This window comes from Macrosteles quadrilineatus, unplaced genomic scaffold (genome assembly GCF_028750875.1).
Source record: "Macrosteles quadrilineatus isolate MER2022 unplaced genomic scaffold, UCM_ALF_1.0 Scaffold_4__1_contigs__length_99947679, whole genome shotgun sequence".
Taxonomy (NCBI): domain Eukaryota; kingdom Metazoa; phylum Arthropoda; class Insecta; order Hemiptera; family Cicadellidae; genus Macrosteles; species Macrosteles quadrilineatus.
Window position 1 is genome coordinate 70,899,275 of NW_026542597.1, and position 12,591 is coordinate 70,911,865.

General features: G+C 33.9%; 1 protein-coding gene across 1 annotated transcript in view; it reads right to left on the minus strand.

The window, feature by feature from the left end:
- The window catches only part of LOC128993036 (polycystic kidney disease 2-like 2 protein), a 30,649-nt gene extending 19,808 nt beyond the window's left edge, over positions 1 to 10,841 (minus strand). Inside the window, exons 1-6 of the mRNA XM_054416790.1 lie at positions 10,740 to 10,841; positions 9,388 to 9,657; positions 8,520 to 8,630; positions 7,387 to 7,544; positions 6,768 to 6,869; positions 5,601 to 5,749 (exon numbers count right to left, since the gene is read on the minus strand). Of these exons, the coding sequence (XP_054272765.1) occupies positions 5,601 to 5,749; positions 6,768 to 6,869; positions 7,387 to 7,544; positions 8,520 to 8,630; positions 9,388 to 9,643 (776 nt within the window). The 5' untranslated portion in view covers positions 9,644 to 9,657; positions 10,740 to 10,841. The remainder of the gene's footprint in view (positions 1 to 5,600; positions 5,750 to 6,767; positions 6,870 to 7,386; positions 7,545 to 8,519; positions 8,631 to 9,387; positions 9,658 to 10,739) is intronic.
- Between the last annotated feature and the right edge of the window lie 1,750 nt (positions 10,842 to 12,591).

A 12,591-nucleotide genomic window follows, 5' to 3' on the forward strand; every position in this document is an offset into this window, starting at 1 on the left:
ACCTTTATGTAAACTTAAATCATTATTTCGGAAACCAACCTTTTCCAGATTTTCTCCATTTTCTAGTGCTGTAACTATTGTAGCTAGTACAGAGTCTTTCTTTGTATGCTCTGCAAGTGTACATTGTGTGAGAGGAAGAATTGCTATTTGATTCATTTGGAACTTGGAATACAAGTCTTCATCATCTTGAGTTTGTTCAACTGGAAAACGAGACAAGAAATCTGCGTTACAGTGGTCTGAAGTTCTTCTATACTCAATTGTATAATCAAACCCAGCAAGAAAAAAGTGAGTAGTTCAATAAACGAGTAGCTGACATTGCCGGTAAGCATTTTGATGGATGGAATATGGAAACAAGAGGTTTGTGGTCCGTCTGAAGAACAAACTTTCGTCCATAGCAATAAGCAAAGAATTTCTTTACCCCCCAGTAAATTGCTGTAGCTTCTTTGTCTATTTGACTGTACTGTTTTTCACTTTTTGATAAAGATCGGGAAGCAAAAGCTATGGGTTGTTCCGACCCATCAGGAAACTTATGGGAAATTACTGCTCCCAATCCATAAGGAGATGCGTCAGTTGAGAGTATTAGAGGAAGTTTTGGATTGTAGTGTGCTAGAGTGTTGTCATTGGCTATGTGCTTTTTAACATTGATAAAGCTGTTTTCACATTCTTGTGACCATTCAAATCGCTGTCCTTTCTGTAGTAACTTATTCAATGGATATAGCTTTTCGGCCAGTCTTGGTATGAATTTGTTGTAGTAATTGGCCATGCCAATGAAAGATCGTAGTTGATTCACATTTCTAGGTTTTTCTGCCTCGATAATTGCTTTGACCTTTTCTGAGTTTTTCTTCAGCCCGTTTTCATCAATTGTATGTCCCAAGTATGTTATTCTTTGTTGAAAGAATCTACATTTGTCAAAATTTAATTTCAAGTTATGCGCTCTAAGTTTTTCTAGGACAGTTTTTAATCTCTCTAGTGTACTCTTGTAATCTGTACCTTGAATGATTATATCATCGAAAAAGCACTTAACTCCATCAGTCCCTTGCAGTACCTTATCCATGAATCTTTGCCACAGTGCTGGTGCTACTTTCACTCCAAACATCAACCTGTTTACTTTATACAAACCTTTCTGAGTGCTTATTGTTTGTAGCAGAGCACTTTCAGAGTCCATTGGCATGTGTAAGTAAGCATTACTAACATCGAGTGTGCAGAAAAATTTACCTCCATTCATCTCTGCAAAGATGTCCTCAATTCTTTGTATTGGATACTTCTCATCACGGATAACTTTATTTAACGTAGTCTTGTAATCTGCACATATTCGTACCGAACCATTAGGTTTTACTACTGGCACAATTGGCGTACCCCATTCTGAGTTTTCAATCTTTGTAATAATACCAGCTTTTTCCAGTCGATCGAGTTCTTCTTCCACCTTTTGTTTAATAGCATAGGGCACTTGCCTCGGCTTCACAAATATTGGACCACAGCCTTCTTTTAGATTCAGGTGTCCCTTTTCATTTGGAATGCAACCAATTTCCTTACTGAATATATCTGAATAACTGTCAAGAACTTGTGTCAACTCAGATGAGTTTTGATTCAACATTCTAATATCACCAATTTCTAAGTTGACTTCTCTTATCCAGTCTCTACCAAATATTGGTTCAACATCTTGGTCGATAATAAATAGTTTTCCGAAGTAAATCTTTTCTTTGTACTGAAACCTAACATATACTACGCCCTTAGTTTGTATGATTTCACCTGTATATGTGCGAAGCTGTACATGTGATTTGAACATTCTCTTATTGATATCTAATCTCTTATAGTCCTCAAATGAGATTGAAGATAGCGCTGCTCCTGTATCAAGTTCCATAGATAATGGTTTTCCTTCAATTTCTATTTTCATAATGAACTTATCACTGTTATTTACTTGAAGTTTATAAGAATCGTAGGTAGTATGATCTAACTGTTTTTCAGTCTCTCTGTCGTCTAGTTGGTCAATTCGTTGTTTTCTTGGTCCTCCCATACATACCTTTGCAATATGCCCTACTTTGTTACATAAATTGCAAAATTCATTTCTAAACTTACATGTATTTGCTCTATGGTCTCTATCTCCACACCGATAACACCGTCCTTGTAAACCTGAAAACTTTGAACGGGAAGGAGAATATTGGTCTTTGTTTGTTGCCTGTACAGCGTTCTTATTCCCAGAGTATCTGTCCCATTTTCTTGTCTGATTCTCTACAACCTTGAGCACTGGAACTGCTGGTGGTGCTGTTTGAGCAGTCATCATGCTGCTTTCAGTTCTCGAAGCTTCCAGTGATGTTGCAAGTTCAAGTGCTTCCTTAAAAGTAGTTACAATTTTCTTCTGTAAAAGTTGTCCTTTAATATCATGGTCGTGAAGTCCTCTTACCAGTTGCATGCGTAATAACATATCAGTTACCGTACTGACTTTCCACAATCACAGTTAAACTGACAATCTTTGGACAGTTTCTTCAATTCCATAGCGAATTCAATGATTGACTCATTCGGTTGTTGTACTCTACACACAAAGCGATGTTGTAATGTTAATACACTTGGTAATGGTTCCAAATGGTCTTTTAAAACAGTAACAACATTTTCATAGTTCATCTTGTAAGGGTCATCAGGGGCAACTATGTCTAGAAGACGTTCATGTAGTTTAGGTGAAAGTGCATGTAGTAAACTACAAAGCTTTGTTTTCTCTTCATTTACATCTTTAAGTACAAGAAAATTTTCAAATCTTTTAATGAAATTCCTAAAAGATTCTTCTTCATCGTATGGAACAAAACTAATGTTTGATGTTGTGCTTGGTTCCTTGTTAAGCGTATGTGCTGCTGTAGGCTCTGTATTATTGTGTCGTGTCTTTTCATTTCTCAAAACTGCTTCTAAAACAACGTACATTTCTTCTGTCTCACTTCTGTACGAGGCTAGATCATCTTGTTCTTCGTCTTCAGTGGCTAGTTCAATTTTGGTTTGTGCATCTTCAAATTGTTTCCAATACGATCTTAAACTGTCTAACCTCACCTCTATCTCAGCACTTGTCATTTTATCAGTTGATTTATTTTCTACAATTAGTTTAAATGCTTTGGAAATTTGTCTTTTTGCAACTGATCTCAACTTCTTTATATTTCCTATTTCCGTCATCCTCGTCGCCATTTATTGTATAATAATTAGATTCAAATCAAAAGATAGGTACATTATTTTATTCAATCCATTCTATTTACAAAATTGGTAAACATAAACATTCAATTAATGAACACATGTTTAAAACTATACATCAGTATGTAATACTAAAAACATCTCCATGAAAGAAAATTTGAAAGTGTTAATTTAGAATGTAATTTGTTCATATCCGATTACTGATTAGTTTTTAAGAGTTTATCAACAATTCAGTTTAATCTAGATTATTTCCCCTAATAATAACACTTAGCACTCCTACATCGAAATGGATAATTGGCTTTTAGTGTCCTATAGACACCTTCTCAAGCTAGTGAAAAAATCATCAACTTTTTTAAAGGTAAACATTGTGTTAAGCAATAAAGAAAACCCTTAAATGAGTTGTAATTCTCTAAACAGGTTTGTCTGAATTTTAAAATGATGTAAAAGGGATTCACCTAAATATCGGTTTAAAGTGTCAAATGTATACATATTATAAAATGTTCTTTCAATTCATTTTAAAACTGTAATAAAGCTTGTTTATGTTACGAATATAACTCTCTGTCAATGTATAACCAGAAACATGTATTGACGATGTCACCTGTTTTATAGCGTTGTTATTATTTAAAACACAACTGAGTGAAAATTTAAAAACGTATGTTTTCATGTCCCTGGCCTTTTACTTCGTAGATACTGGATTTGTACTTTATTATTATGTGTTTAATATTTTTTGGTTCGGGGGCAAAATGTTACACACATTTATTTGGTTTTAAATAGGTTCTAGGTATTTTTTTGTATTTTTAAAGTCTCGAAATTCACGACCATGACGTGTCCCTAGGATACATTTTCCAACTTTCACGCTGTTTTTAGAAAAATTATTCATGCCGAAATATATAAAGCCATAGTTTTATGTCATCAATAGTTATTAAACTTACAAAAAAAGGAGCATATTATAATTTTATTGTCATTGCAAACTGACAACCATAACAAAATAAGTCTGTCCCTCGATTTGGCGTCACGACCATTTGGGAAAAATTTACAACTTTGGAGCACGACAGTGGCAAGCCTATCGTCGATAGTGTCAGTTCGTTTTAGAGACTTGTTCGGGGTGTACGTCAAGTTTTTTGTGCCAGTTGTTTTGTGTTGAAAGAAGTAGTTACAAGATTAATAAAGGTAAGTTTGTGTTTTTTGTAATTTTGGCGTGTCCATGACCGTACGTAGTCATTTGATGAAGTAGACGTGGTGTTAATTTTTGTTGATATGATATTTCAATTGCTACATTCACCTAGAAGTCCACTTTGTATCCTCGAACATGAGGTGCAGGGCTACCGCTAGAACAGAACCAAATAACACGTAATGTCACGACCAAAGTTTCACGACCACCGCGGATTTTTTCACGACCAATCCAACCTTATGGATTATACTGTGTTTGGTCGTGACAATAATTTAAATATCATTCTAAATTGAACAGTTTAATTCAATTGAAACACATATTTTTATTATAACTAACAATATAATTGAAGGATTGTTTAGAAATATTTATATTATTCCAGAAAATTCACGACCGTACCACTTGTCCCTGACCATCATCGCGTTTATGATTTCTATCATAAAAATTTCAAAAATTAAAATATCATCATATTTTAATGTTTAATACACAAAAGCAGCACACCTCTATAAATACATTACGATTTTTAGGGTCTCAGGTAAGTTTTTTCAGAGTTATACAAACTTAAAAAGATTTTATTGGTTTTTTTCAATTTTTTGAGTTTTTTTCTTTTTTTCTAGAAAGACCAAATATACCAACAGCTTAGTGAGCTGTTTATTGTATAATGGCCATAAAAGTAAATTAATTTATAGCAAAACATAGTTATAAAAATAATATTAACTATTTTTAATATTCAGTTTTATGTCCGTGATGGTCGTGACAAAATTTTGTGTCTTTCCATCAAAGATGCTCTATTAATAAAAAACCACCAAAAATATTGCGTTACCATGGACATTTTATGAAACTTCAAATGTCAATGAAATAACAAAAATAACAAAAGTTTCAAAACGGAACAAAAAATTTTAAAAGTGGTTTTCCTAAAAACGTACGTTTTTAAATTTTCACTCATCTACAACATAACTTATGACAACTATATATTCATAGTGCAATAATGTCTTGGTTATGTCATACTTAAAGTCGGGACCATGAGAGTCTGCAGTTGGTGGTAGCCAATCACAAGACAAGGCTAGTGCACGGTTGCCATATCGCCTGTTGAAGACACTAATTAAAATACTAAACAGTATTTTCAAATCAGCTGGTATTATTAGATTGGCAACACCTAACTGTCCTCATTGGCTCCTTTGAAGTCACGTGGTAAATAGACTCCTCCCTCAACTGCAGACTCTCATGGTCCCGACTGTAGTTACGTACTTAACTCACAACTCACACTAGAGCTAGCCGTTCTGTCGTTGGTTGTGAATCCAAACCCATGTTATCGGTTTCCTCATTGCTCTCGGAGTACGGCATGTAGCAAGCCATGGAAGAATTTATAATCGAATAGCCATGCACTTCACAAGAACAATTCTTTGTTCTCAACTAAAATGTAACCACATAATTTACCTCACTAAAACAAAGTAATTAATCATTTTTCTTTAATTTTAGTGATAATAGCTGAACAAAATAAACTAACTGTTAATTAGTATTTTTTGTGCTGGTGCTAGTGGATCTGAGTTTTTTAGATTTCCTTTAAATGTTTGAGTCAAGAACACAGGTAATCTAAATATATAAAAGGAAAAGCCCTCACTGACTCACTCACTCACTCACTCTCACTCATCACTAATTCTCCCACTTCCCATTTACCTAGGAGGCTGAAATTCGGTACACACCAATTCTTTGGGCATTAAATAGGAAAACTAAGTAGTTTTTATTCTGATCGGGCTTTCCAGTGGCTCTGGAGTTTCCCGTGTTAACCTTATGATTTTTCATATTTAAAAGGAATTAATGAATCTTAACAGCTGTTTCAATTAAACAAGTTGGTTCTGTTCAATAGCATTAAAGTTACAAGGATTTCCAACAGGGTGCAGCACTATTATTTTTGTTTATTTATAACAACAGCTAATTTGCAACCAAAAGGTGAGTGAGCGTAGCGAACGAACTTCAACCTGGAGGCGAGTTAGCGTAGCAAACGAGCTAACCTGAGGGCACGTGAGCGCAGCGAACGAACTTCCACCAGGACGTGATTGAGCCATGCGAAAACTTATGAAGTTAAACGGGGCAAAGCCCGCGGGTACAGCTAGTCAACAGCATAAAAGGTAGTTCAAAATAGTTCAAGTTCTTAAACCTGGGATGGGCAAAAAATATATTTCTGAGTAACCAAGAGTATTTGAGACCATTTTTATTCTTTCAATTGGGTCTTATATAGACGGATTTTTGGACATTTTGGGAGGATAGGGTTCATAACTTGTTTTCCTTTATTTAAGAATATGTTTCTTTAGAAACTAAACTAAACAATCAACTCTTAAATCAACAAGTTTATCCCATTCAACTTTTTAGCGGACATAATCGCATAGTCAAAGACAGATGATGTGATGACCAAAAACACCGTTCTACCTACCTGTCTGATCTGAGGTTGACCCATCAACTTGTTTTCATATAAACCATCTTGGGTATACCAAAATGGTCTGTAAATAAGATTTTCAGCAATGTGGCTCTGGTACTGAAAAAGACAACAGATGAAAACATAAACTCGACTAAAAAAAGTTCGCTTTTCAAGAGGTGTTAAAATTATTTAACATGTATGGCAAACTTGAAGCTTGATTCACTCTTGATCCGACTGAGAATGATAATTAAATGGGAGAAAGAAATAGAGGGAGTTATAAAATCTGTGGGTAGAGACAAGTACTTCTCTTTTAAAGCACATTTATTATTGTTTATACATATAATAATTGTGCTCAATTCATTATTTTATAATTTTAACCGAGTTATCAGGGTTCTCCTTAAAATGTAAAGGTTGCCAGTACAATCAAAAGTGTGTTGAAATTGGACTCAGTTGCCATTATCCCATTGAAAAATTGATAACATATTTGGAAAAGACAACAAAACACCTTAATAGCATAACACTTACAAAAAAAGACTCTTGAATGACTTGTACAACCTGACAAGATACAAATGTCTTCTAAGGACAAATAAAGATTAGTCCTGGTATTATAATAATAGATACTTACAAACCATACATGTTCTAGAGTGTTTATTTGGTAGAAACTTATCCCCAAAGGAGCTGAATCATCATCTACATCCTCCAAATCTTCAATTTCAAAAGCAAGTTCTGTATATCTTGAAACCATCGCTTCATTGAGATAAAACTTTTCCAAGGAAAACGATCCAAAAGTGACTAAAAAAACAGGCATTACACTATAATGAGCTAAGATCTTTAAAATTGTTTCAATCCTTATGGGGTATGAATAATTTACAATGGATGGGGAAGTATAATAGAAAATTTCAAGTAATTCAATTGTGTAACTATTAAAAATTAATTGTCTATTATTCACAGTTTCAAGAACGAATGGTTAATAAATTGGTTTACCTTATGGATGCAATACTTATTCTATATATAAGTTTGACGATTATACCTACGCCGTGTTGTCCGACCGAGAATGTAAATAATTCAATTACGAATAGTAAGATAGTGTTTGTGTAAAGTAATGTGATAAACTTTGCTCCTGAAGATGCCACACTTGTGGCAAAAAGTGCATCGAGCAAGAAGTCTACATTTTTCAAGAATCTGGCAACCATAAGGTAAACCACTTTATTAAAATTGACTTCCTACTCTAATGTTCAAACAGTTTTAAAATAATTTTTTGAAGGTTTTAAACAGTTTTTATGCTTACAATAAGTCCACCCTGGTAAAACTTTTATTTGTTTCTTAACATCAACCATTTTATAAAATTCTGATTATACCATCGTTCCAATATCTTGGCTTTTCCTGTATCTGCGCTGTGCCAAAATTTAAATTATTTTTTTAAGTGATGCAGTACGGTAAACCAAAATTATATGAAATGTAAGTTTTTTTCCAGCTGAAAAGCTGCATTTACAGGAAGCCAGTAGATCATCCAGGTTAGGAGGCAGGTTACTATTGTCTCTAATGTATTTCAAGTTACCGGAGGCGTCTATGGCCTTGGCTTAAGTGTTCTGCAAAATCAAAACACTCCCCTGAAATTTGTAGTTTGCAGGAAGAGATTATTTTGATTTAAAACCATTACAATCAATCAAATATTATAAAACTATTGATAACCATTAAGATTAAACTATAGTAGGCTATAGTAAGCCTACAGTATTTTAAACAGTGAAGTCAATCTCTTATACTTACTGACAATTAGTAATATAAGAAAAATGCCGTATAAGAGTGCCTCCCTCGTTGAAACAGTGATGAAAGTTTGTCTGTCCAGATACCTGGCAATCTCACGGCTGAGCATACATCCTGAAAACATGATCTTCTGAGGACTTTGGTAAAAATAAGTTAATGCACACATTTTATCTAGATATTACATTAGTTTTAGATTTTTTATAGCTGCCTTGGTTGCAATGGGAGCTTAATGAAAATCTTAATTTGCGGACAGCTTTTAGAGGCTATTATAACTTTGGTATGATATTTTTAAATGATAATATACAAGACTGCATTGCCTAGTCCCAACTAATAGATTATTTAATTGAGAATTCTTTTGCGATATCTTCACTTTTTGTAGAGACGTGCTCCCTTAGCAACTATATGTCTACCTGAAACTTTCGGCATTCTTCTCCTAAACCAATAAATCACTGTTGACTGCCATCATTGGTGGTACGGTGGTTCGGTTCAAGAGTGTGTTCTGTTGACTCAATTTATGGAATAACTCCTTAACAATGAATACAAACCCTTTAAGAAGCGCAATGCCTTTGTAAAAAATTCAGTCTAGGAATATTTGAATTTCGGATAGTTCTCGCAGCGGCCGCTGGGTAGACTATGGTAAGTGCGAGGCCAAGTCAGCTAACTGTGTGAGAGAGAGTGAGACAACGAATGAGAGATAGAGTAGCGCAGCTGCATGATCTCATTTCGGCGACAAAATTCCAGTATGACTATTCTCCATAAGCATTTTTCTTCTTAAAGGGTTTGATATTCATTGCTCTTTAACTTTCAGACATACAGACTTTAGACAGATCCTCCTTAAAAAACAAAAGTTGCCCGCTTAGACTGGACTTACTGAGGTAGACATTTCGCCTCCATTTATCCAACGGATGATTCTTGTCAATCTCTGGATCGTAGAGGATCTCATAGTCATCTGAAGTTTTGGTCCTAGGCTTGAAACCCTCTTCAACTTTAATGGGTCGGCCAATCTCCCGAGAAGTTCCCAAGGAATGTAGGAATGACTGGGTCACCGAGTCTCTTCGTTGGCTATCTTTATGCCCTCCCTGATCATTGGAGGCTTTCTTAGCGTTGTCATCAAGTGTATTAGACATGGTCGATGTAGAATCTGTATATAGTTTGAAAACATTACCTTAAGTTTTTGTGATTACAATATTAGAATATATATGATAATTATTAGGTACCGGTATGTAAAACAAGGACAGGTGGGGGTATTTTCAAACCAGAATCCAAGCAGGTTCCACATTGTATTTTGACAGACTGGCTATCCCAGAACGTTTAGTGATGGTACATTTCCAAATTTGATTTATTTATTTCATCATATATTATTAACAATAGACTAAAACACACTTTTTACCCTCACTAACAAAAGAACTCGTTAAATCTAAATTTATCTTGATGGGGAAATATGACTTGTTCATGGAAATATATTTGGGTTAAAATCCAATCAGACAAATCAAAATTCACTCGGTCTGAAAGGTTTGCTGCATCGGGGGTATTTTAAATTAGTTTTGCTGTAATGTTCTGACCAAAATCTTTAAAACTCATTTTCACCTACTTTAATTAAAATTGGTTATGTTGCAGAAGGGAGGCCCACCAATGTCTTTGTAACCCATGATTCTATTCACCCAAGACCAAAACTTAATTGATTTAGGAGTTATAAGGCCTGTAGCGTTTTTTTTTCATGCCAAAGATGTGTCAATTGGCTTACAATTTACTACAATAACAATACGCGTAAACCCTACAACTAGGATAATAATGATAAGATTGTACGCAAGGTTATATTACACAGTACCTAGTACCACTTTCTGTTGAATTTAGCTTGCATAGTTGAAAGTTATCTTTATGGGGTTTTAAATGTTAATACAAAAGCCATGTTTATAAAAAAATATTCCAAATATATGTTGACAACCAATTTTACCAACTAAAAGTCTTAAACATTTTGTGGTGAACTATGTAACGTAAATACAAGTGACTTTTAAAAATGCTGTAAGTCTTTAGTTTACAAATAGAAAATGAAAAAACAAATTTTTGTTGCAAACACTAAAAACATTGATCAAAACATTTCACGACTAGCAGTCTTCGGATTGTTAAAAACTTTTGTTTAAAGCACATTGTGTTAACCTACACACTGAACCCAAAAATCTAAAATTAAAAGATTTATAATTATATTTATAATTCAGAAATTACCTTTTTAGAGGATAATATTCTTGAACAAACAAACTAAAAACATAGTTACTTTACCAATGATGTTTGAATGACAATATATTCAGAAAACCCTATTTTATAAAATGTACTTAAGTTATTAGTGCTACAAAACATGAACCTATGAAACAAATAAAACCATTATTATGATTTTCAAAATGACATAGGGAAACAAATTAATAACCAGCTGTTTTTATTATTTTGTATTCATTAGAGAGGATAAAAGAAAAAAAACCCACTGCAGCAAACCTGTAGACTAACCGAATATTCATTTACCACGTTAGATTTTCACTAAATGATTACCTTCAAAATTTCATATTTATTTTCTATTCAGATTTATAATATTAGTAAGATTGAACAACATTAATTTTAATGCTTAATATTGCTTACATGGGTTTACTGCTACAGGGAAGGTAATAAAGTGTGTATTATATTAAAATGTTAATAGCTTAGTATAGGTAATCAACATATTTGTCAAATTTGATCAAAATAATCCCAAAACAAGCAAACTATGACAGTAGATTGAACGGCTGCCATTTTTGACTCGGTTGTCCATTTGAGGTCAGGTTTGCAGCAATGCTTTTAGTTCAACAATTAAGACCTTTAATTGTATGTACATACCAACTTATGCTTACCTTTAAGATACTCCATATTACCTTCAAAGATACCTTCAACTTACTCCATATAATGGACATCCCCCAGAGGTGACATCTGATCACCAACAGAAAGTAGCCTAGCTTAATATTACCAGGAATGGCATGCCAAATTTGGTTGTGATATCTCATTCTTGTTTGTTTTAAAGTTATAAAGTCGTCCTACTCGTCCTAAAGACTTAATTGTCACTCTGTATATCTAGAGGCAAGATTTGTAGAGAAACATCTGAGCCTTTGTCATAAATATCTTGAGGTGTATACAAAATAACTAAAATGTTTAAAAATATATATTTTAGCAGTTTTTTCCTAGAACGCTAGGTCCGAGCCTGGGATTGTTTTTCACATTACTTCAGGCTAGACATAGGGGTTGCGGCATTATCACTTAGATAAAATCCATTGGTGATTTGGTGGGATTTGAACCCGGGACCTCATAGGGATCAAAGTCCCGCACTCTAACCACTAAACCAGCTCTCGCTACTCTATATTTTAACAGTAAAAACACCTTTAACGCAGCCTTGTTGTTTGGCCTGAACATTTGTTTGTATTAGTGTCTACGCCCGAGGAAGAATCCCACAAGTTTTCCAGGGAAAGTGGTTCAAAGGCTCAGATTTTTGTGGATGTGTTGTGCATTGAATCTGTGTCTCTTTCTAACCAAGGTCCAAAACACTCCTAAGCTAGCAACATAACCAAAATGCATGCAAATTTTGTTTTAAAGTATGAACTACTTAAACTATGCCATCATATAGGATCTCAGACACAGATTTTAAGAAGACAGGGGACTTCACCAAGCTACAGAGGTGTTACCCTTTAGCAGAAACTCTTTGTTTTTCTCCGGAGTTGTTGCTCTTTCATTATCAACTCCTTATTTTGTATTTTTTTAAGAGTCAATTCTACCACTTTGTTTATGTTTGTTGGCAGTATTCTCTATCATACTCATGTAACATAGCTAAATGATAATAAAGTAATTTTTAATCAAAATACTGTAGTCAGTTATTCATGTATTTATTTGCAAACCTATAGCTTGAGCTGTCCCAAAAAGCATGTTTTATTCCAAGGTAGTAGAGTTTTTTAAGCTTAGCCTATAATTTAATCCACTATTAAACACTAGTTTCTCTCTCATACTTGAACCTATAAATTCAAGGAACTAAAGTATATACAAAATTTCCAAATAACAAAATTATCTT